This window comes from Diachasma alloeum, unplaced genomic scaffold (genome assembly GCF_001412515.2).
Source record: "Diachasma alloeum isolate Michigan unplaced genomic scaffold, Dall2.0 Dall_scaffold_00656, whole genome shotgun sequence".
NCBI lineage: Eukaryota > Metazoa > Arthropoda > Insecta > Hymenoptera > Braconidae > Diachasma > Diachasma alloeum.
The window spans coordinates 240,351-248,881 of NW_021680788.1; the positions used below are offsets into that span (position 1 = coordinate 240,351).

Consider the following 8,531-nt stretch of genomic DNA (forward strand, 5'->3'; position numbering starts at 1 on the left):
ATCTTCAGCAGATATTCCCTTTCCGGAGGTCGCTCAAGTGCCACCGCTGATTCCATCACCTCTCCATCTTGATGAAGACAGTACAGCCTGGTCTGTGGAATGGTATAATATGGGCACAATGCATTTATGAATGACTGCGATGATACCTCTCAGTATTCTTTCATTACGACTTGAAATTTTACATCACTCGTTTACAGATTGTCGATGTTTCCGAAGACGAGGGCCTTGGTATGTCTTTGCAAGATGCTGAAGCTTCGGAAGTCACTGCCATTCCCGCTTCAATTCCATCATCTATAGATTCCATTTCTATTGAAGAGGCCAAAGCTGCAGTTTCCAGCATCATCAATGTATATTTATCACAGTCATCATTTGTTACAATATTTAATAATATTCTGTTTGCAGTTATGTGTCGATAACGATCACGATTACGTCCCCGTCGTTCTGCCAGATGACTCGCCAGACATCAACTCTGAATTGTTAACCAACTCATTCTCAACGACTTTGCGTCCATTTTCTGTTCAGGTATAATTTCATTACAAATGATAGTGATTATGATAATTATTATCAGTTATAGGCTTGTTATTTTGATCTGTAAGGGCTAGTATTTATTACCGTTCCCCTCCTATATTTCCTCATCTATCCAAGAAATTTCCAAACTGTGTTGCACTAATTGAATTTTTGGAGTCTCATTATTATTCTCTTGACTTATAGGATTGGTTGAAACGAGACGACAGTGCCTCCATTCCTACCGATGGAGATCCACTGCGTGTTTTTGATTTGAAAACATTGATTGGGACGAGATGGCTCAATGATAATGTGAGTATAAAGAGGAGAGACCATGCTGTTATAACTCGTTCAATGAAAATAATCTGCATTGTTTTAGATAATTAATAACTATTTGAGCCTGGTTGCGAAGAGAAGTGGAAACGGTGTTTACGCATTTTCCACAAATTTCTACGTAAACGCAGTCATCTCGTATGACAAAGTGAAACGATGGACGAAAAATGTAGATAACTTTGAGAATGTACAACCGCTACTTCAACTTTGATCTTGTGAGACTAATTCCATACGTTTTCGTTTGCAGGTTGACCTTTTCAGTAAAGAATTGGTATTGATACCTATTCACTTACCTTCTCATTGGTGTTTGTGTGTAGTCCGTGTGCAAGAAAAATGCATCCAATGCTATGATAGCATGGGTAACGAAAATCAACTATGCATGGATGTAAGTATGTCAAAAGTTATAGCGATATATACAGTTCGTAAATCCAGATTACCCTAAGCAACTCTGAATGTCATTATTATATCGTTCCTCAATTTCATAGTCAATTCTTAGTTATCTGATGAGAGAACATGCAGAGAAGAAGCATCAGGCGCTAGTACCTACTGATTGGACAACGATACAAGTGAAGGTATAGATTTAATCATTTAATCATGAATAGCATATTCGTTGGTTTGGATCAATTCATTTTTGTCTAATTCCCATTTCAATTCACAGAATATTCCTCAGCAAACTAATGGTTTCGACTGTGGTGTATTCACCTGTGCATACGCAGAACATTTGACAAGACATGCACCCTTCACATTCTCTGGAGCCAATATGCCAGGTATAAGGAGAAGAATGATGGAGGAGATTGTTTCATCTCAATTGCAATTCTCGTTACCCACTTCATTCCCTGTAGTATCCGAAAGTAATGCAGAACGTGGTCCAAAACTTGAAAGCACTCTGGTGAGCAACACTCGTTTTAGCATTATAACTTCAAGCTTTTGCGCTTGACATTGTCGGAGGATAATAGTCTCCTAACTGAACTATTATTCTTTCAAGGCTAAAGATGTTTGGCAACTTCCGACAGGGAAAAACAAACTCGTCGAAGTTCGAACACAGAAGATTCGAGATGTTTTCCTTCATCAGTCAGCCAGATTTCACCAAGGTGACCTCAAATACTTCCCAGAAGAAAGGGCAAATACTCAATGTACAGCCATTGCCATGTTCAGCATTGTAGCTTTGTCCTTTTCTGCTGGAAATATCACCAGAGATCTCCTGGACTCGATTCTCATTGGGGGTGATCAGTATTACGTTCAATGCAAATTACGTAATAATGTAAAGGAATCCCATCTCTGCCCAGAGGAACTATTACCATCGTTCACGGCTTGTGGTCACTCGGTTACGGTCAGTTTTCATCCCGGATGGGACGGGTTCTTTTCGTCAGGAAACGTATTGACGGAACTGAGAGATGGCATAAGCTCACTGATGGAGAGATATGAATCACGCCTTGATGCTACGGGATTCTTATATGTTGCTGGTGCAAAAACAGTTGCGTTCATTTCGCGACGCATTGGAAACGATAGGAACTTCTTCATGTTCAACTCGCATTCGGTGGATAGCACCGAAATATATTTCGGTAGCAATAATTGCTATCCACACAAGAATTTGAACAGAGGTGCAGCTCGTGTTTTCCGCTGTCTCTCAGTGAAAGCACTTGCTCACTTACTTCTAATCGATGGTCATGGAAATCGCGGGGCGTGGATGTCTGTGCTCAGGTATGCCAAATTTTTTCTATCTACTTGATGTTATACCACCAAAATTCTTTTCTTTTTTAAAAATATAAAAATCAAAATATAATAATCATCTCATGATAATGCAATGTTTTTCTGTAATAGTTCACAGAATCCCCAGGCGGTGGTATTACGTAGGACGGTCGGAGAAGCTGAATGTACCAAAACAAGCAAACTATTGATGAATCAGACCTGAGGTAAGACTTCATGGAGCTGATTGGTGATATGAATTGTCTAAGCTTAATAACTAATTTCATTCCATAATTGCTTCCAATTGTCGATTTGCATTTAGAAAGATCTGGCGATTATGGAAGTCCTCGCCGAGCTGCTGCATACCCCCCAGATTCTTCTTTAACAGCTAAGTTGACATATTTTTCTATTTTATAGCACTCATCTCACACGATATTTGAGCCCCATGAGTCTAATCAATGTAATCAACCCATTCATATCTGTCCTTATTCGTTTTCAGTCAAACTGAAACTATTGTAGCCTCTGGATTCTCACAGTGCCACATTCACTCCCACATTCACTCACAGCTAAGTCAAGATAATTATTTTGAATTATTTCAATTGATAGTTGAATGTTGGTAAAACATTTTCATTAATTTACAACCTGTTCACTTTGTCTATAGCGAAAAGTCAGGATTCTGGACGATCGACAGGAGTAATCATTGCAGTTTCACAGTCATCAGCCCGCCTTTCTCACATGCCGATTTGTTTGGTGATTTAGTGTTGTAAGTATATAATTAAATTTAGTATTCATAATTCAACCGATATAATAACTCGTACTCTTTCATTAACCGTGAAAGATTCTGACCATTCTAAAAAAAAGAGTTAAGAGAGCAGAAGAATTGAGAAAAACGGGAGAAAATTTGTGCTCGATGAATTTAACTCCGTCTTCGCATTATAGAACAGAAATATTCTTACGTAATAATTCCTTTACCTGCGAGGACGGAGATGAATTCTTTTTACGAAAATTTGTGAACATTCCAACGTTCTTTTACCCTCCCGCGAGCTTAATGTCTGCGGCAATTGATAAAAGATCGATCTGTTGTTAAAATGAACTTCTTTTACAGCTCCATGTTCTTTCGGCGATAAAGGTCGTTTTACGGAGTCGCCCATGTCGACCGGGGTTTTCCATGGTTTCCCTCGGTCACCAGGAGTGTCTGCAAATGAAGTACAGCTCCTGGGGCAAATGCGACGTGATTGGAGGAAGACGGCCCATGGTAACGCATAAAAATGACAGTAGAAAACCGGATAAGCTCTACAAATATTGTATCCAAGGAAATATATCTATATTATTGTTATTTGTATCTATTATTATTACCTATCATTTTCTCCTCCATTTTCATTTTTTAAAGATTTTTTAAAAAATATTTTTTCAATTAGCTCAATTAGATCATAGAAAAGCGAATTCTTCCATTCTAATGGAAGCATGGTAATCGTTCAACTTTAAGTTTTGCATTTTTTGTGTTATATCGACCTATTAGGATCCAAAAAGTTCGAAAATGCAATTTCTAAACCGTCTTCGTACATATGTATGCATGTATGTGTGTGACAAAGTTTTTCTGCAATTGTTCGCTAATGAATCGATGGAATTGAATCATTTCTCTCAAATGTAGGTATTATTCAGCTCTATCCATCGCCATTAATTAAAAATTGATTCATTGATAAATTTTTTACTTTTCGATATTCTTAAATCGGTTCCCACCTTGAAAAAAAATTCTGAATCCATTGAATAATGGCTTAACAAATTTTTTCCGATGTTCTTTTCACCGAATTCGAAGATAAAGCAATAATCGCTATTTTGATTTATCATGAAAATTTGCGAAAATTTTATATTTTTTGAATATATGATTTCTGCAGACATATTTGGATAATATTCTTTAAATTAATTCAATCATAGGTAAAAACGTTTGTTTCAATGGCACGAAATCGAAGTTGAAAGATAGTTACGATAGCTATCTCCGTTAATTTAATTTTTATGATGATTTTTGAAAATTTCTAATATTTCATGAATTTTCCTGAAAGTGAGCTATCTAATGGTTTCTGCAAATGTGATATTGCAAATTCGTTCAATTAGATATAAATACAAATTATTTATTTTTATTTTTTCGATTTTTAAATTGATATAGATACCGTCATTCTTTTATTTGGTGTATACCAGATCTTCGGAAATTATTCGGTTAGCATTCGAAAGGTTGTCGGTTTTCCATTATTGCGGAAAAATTCAACTAAGTCGAAAATCAGCCACAATTTGTTGAAAACATTATTAACTTTAATAAAATTAAATAAACTATAAATTATATAGGGTTGATTTTTAGTAATGATGAGAGCCATCCATCAGACTTCAGTGACAACTGGAATAAATTTAAAGATTGCGCTCAAATTTGGCGCGCGCGGAGGGATACATGACATGCCGTCGTGGACAGTGGTGGGGAGTCTTCGGCAAAAACCCGATGTTCCTTCTTTCCTGGCGAGAACTATACTGCCGAGTTACCCGCACAGGCCGTTCGCCCAGCCGTCAGATTTGACCGTGGCGGCATCCCTCCGTTGGGGTCGAACTACTTTTGGCTTGGGGTCAGTCTAACCCCGAGATCTGAGCATCTACTTTAGTCAATCCTCTTTGCTGTAGGCTATGCGGGGACGGTAGAGAGGACGCCGCACATATTCTGTGCGAATGCCCCCTACTGGCTATACGCAGATATAGGAGCTGGGGCCAGGCTTTCATGGCACCAGCTGACCTAAATGAAGGTGGCGGTGACCAGCCTCATTAGCCTAGTGAAAAACACAGGGCTGGGGCTGGTGTACTGACCAGCATAAAGCGGAAGTTACAAAAAACCGTATGATTTAGGTGACTTTGGGCAAGAAATTGACCGGTCGCATTACTCTAAATTCTAATTCTAAGTTCTCCCCTCCATATGAAATAAGTGTCTTCCTAAAAAATTTAAACAGAAAGGCTCAATATAATAGTAAAGGCTGTTACACATTGATTCCTTTTTGTCCTCCTCTGGATTAAATATTTGAGTGCTCTATGTAAATCTTTATAATTAAGAACTGGGGAAAATAGGACTCTGTAAAAATTAAATGTATATATTATATGTATTTTGGTAAATTTTTTTTTCTGCATTTTTTTAGCAGAATAAACCAAATGGTTTGAATGCTCTAAATAAAAAAATATATATTAAATCCATCCGAAAACATTGCGTTGAAAACTATGCGATTTTCGATGCGGTTTGCAGTGATGGATGTTGTAAATAATTTGGGAGAGAGAATATTTACACGACTAAATTCGATAATTATGATTTAGAATAACAACAATTATTTTAATTAAATTTTACCCGAAATTCATTTAACACAAATCATTAAAATTATTATTATCCGTATATTATTTGTATTGAATCCTGTATTTTTAATTCAGTTCTGATTTGAAAACAGCATTCAATACAATTTAATAATTTGGTAAATTATTGAAGGCCTGAACAGAACAAATTCAGTAAAAATATTATTGAGATTAATTACTACGGACACATCCAAGGTGAATTATTTAGAATATTTTTAAATTCGCTAACGTGAGATGAAATCACATGGCGCCCAAGATTCACAGTATTATGAATAAAAATTAACCGGATATTCAAGAAGAAAAATTAAATTAAGAAATAATCAGTTATGGACGCCCGAATATAATAGAAATATTGCAATTTAATTTGTGATTTAATTTCAATGTTACAGCTTAAATGGTTCTTAATAATAGTATATTAGGCAATAAGTGCGGGAAGCAAGCGGTTATGCACGAGGGCGGCGTAGCCACCCGCACGAGTTGCGTATACTATTTTATACCATAAGTGCGTGCGCGGCGAAAAGGGGTCGGGGGGGGGCAGAAGAGGGTCCAGGGGGGCGAAGCCCCCCAGTATGGTCCAGGGACGAAGTCCCTGGTGGGGTCGAAGGGCGAAGCCCCCGCGGGGCGCAGGGGCGGAGCCCCTGCTGGGGGCGGGGGTTGGGGGGGGGGGTGAAGCCCCCCCCCACTGAAAAACAAAAAAAATCTAAATCAAGATCAAAAATAAAAAAAAAGTTCTTGGAAATTGTTTAAAATCAAATTTCTCAATTTAATTGGGTGAAATTTCATAGACAGTCTTGTATTTATCAACCGATTTTTCGGGGATCAAATTATTCCTCACTTCTTCTCCTGATTTCGAAATTTCTGGTGGAAGATTTTCATCATTCCAGTTGTTATTTTCATCATTTTCATCATCCAGACGCAGCTTTTTATTTGGCGGAGAACCGACGGTTTCTTCAGTGATGAATGTCGAATCTCCATCAAATAAATCTCCCGAGAGATCAATCTCCTCGTCACTGTCGGGTATGATGTGGTTGTCCATTTAATTTTACTGCTTTTATATTGAATAAATGAATAAATTTAACGACAGAATATTGAGAGGGTTATGTGGATGCCAACAAGTGAGGCAGTGGGCGATGTTATGAGTCGATGCGCAAGTCGATGCGCAATGGATGTGTGGAATCCAACGATGATATTGCAACGACCATTTGCGCATGGATCTGCGCATCGACCCGTGCATTTGCGCATGCCCATGGGTTACGCATGGGATTATACACAGATGTGTAGGGTTCCACACTACAGTGTGAAACCCGACACTTTCTGTGCGTCGACACTCAACTGAAACCGGCAGGATTTCACGCACGTATGGTATAAAAACACCTTTCTGGGCGATTATGCGGTCATAATTTGTAAAGTTTGACCGCATAGTGGCCCAGGCTGGTATTTTGCTTCTACATGGAAAGTTTGTAATCGCTCAGATTTCAGTTCCCAATTTTCTGTGTTAGGGTAACTAAATATACTCTAAAAAGTCCGCATATGCGATTTTTTTATGATGTCTATATGTATGGATGTATGTATGTATGTGTGGATGCAGGTTGTCATTTTTCTCAATTTTTTGTCTCGAAATTTTCTTAGAAGGGATCAATTGAATTTTACGATTTTTATTCATGAATATAGACTTTAATAAGCTCTATTCATTGACATGATTTTCCAATGTCGGTCTCAGAAAATATATGTGAGTTTTCAATTACAGAAGCAATATGTCTTTACTTTTATCAAAAAGCTCATGGCTTGAAAATTTTCAAAAGCAATACGTTATACTGAGACAATAGTATATTACGTTACAAGTGTGGAAAGGGGGAATGTTAACCCACTGATTCGCAAACCGTTCGAAACCGTATCGGTGTGATGGCCCCCAATCGCAACGTGCCGCGCGATGTGTTACTGAGAAATGGTCACGTGACTATTCCCTCACTCCTGTCGCGTCAGTCGCGTCCTGTCGCGTACCTTTCAAGTATTGCAAAGCTATTGGGGCCCCCTGCATATTCTCACGTAACACGTAATAAAATTTTTGATAGATAGACAACAAATAGTGAGAGATAAAAAAAATAAAAAATGTCAGTAATAAAGAGTCAATGACTAAAAAAAGAAAAAAAATGAAAGTATATTGAAAAGTGTACGTGGAAGTCCTGGTAAATACGTGAAATAAAGAAGGATACCTTCAAATTGTGTAATGAATCCAGATCATTTTTCAGCAAAGAGCAAGAAAAAAATTGATGAATAACGAGAACGAAAATGGTCTTCAAATATTGAGAATTATCTAGTGCAACCATTTGTTGAAAATTGAGGTCCTGTTCATGATTTCTAGATTGACAGCAATGAGATGTGTTATTTTAAATTGCTTCTTTTCCTCCTTTAATTCGTTTCATCTTATCTACCAATAAATTCCTTTTAACAATTTTTATATTTGGGACTCATGGATTCAAGCGTGCGCTCAGTGCTGCGGAACTGTCGTGCGCTCGCTACTGATCCCCTTCTACATCGAACGTCTGGCCCCCACAGGTAGTGGAGATAAGATTGCGAGTCAGAAGGTTAATAAGAGTGGGGTAATGTTTTCGGGGATAGCCGTAGGATACGCGCAG

At 37.9% G+C, this 8,531-nt stretch overlaps 1 protein-coding gene and 2 long non-coding RNA genes across 3 annotated transcripts; all 3 read left to right on the forward strand.

Annotated features, from left to right (window-relative positions):
• Window positions 1–264: 264 nt before the first annotated feature.
• On the forward strand, window positions 265–785 carry LOC107044006. Its single transcript, XR_001461289.1, has 3 exons — window positions 265–347; window positions 403–522; window positions 712–785. It is a non-coding gene; the product is annotated as an uncharacterized LOC107044006 (long non-coding RNA).
• Window positions 786–1,171: 386 nt separating this feature from the next.
• LOC107044003 lies at window positions 1,172–2,382 on the forward strand. The gene is made up of 5 exons (XM_015265732.1): window positions 1,172–1,222; window positions 1,323–1,409; window positions 1,496–1,726; window positions 1,823–2,167; window positions 2,347–2,382. The coding sequence occupies exons 1-5, from the start codon at window positions 1,193–1,195 to the stop codon at window positions 2,380–2,382; spliced, it is 729 nt and encodes a 242-aa protein (XP_015121218.1). The 5' UTR covers window positions 1,172–1,192.
• A 300-nt stretch (window positions 2,383–2,682) lies between these two features.
• LOC107044005 lies at window positions 2,683–3,859 on the forward strand. The gene is made up of 3 exons (XR_001461288.2): window positions 2,683–2,750; window positions 2,846–3,286; window positions 3,629–3,859. It is a non-coding gene; the product is annotated as an uncharacterized LOC107044005 (long non-coding RNA).
• Window positions 3,860–8,531: the final 4,672 nt, after the last annotated feature.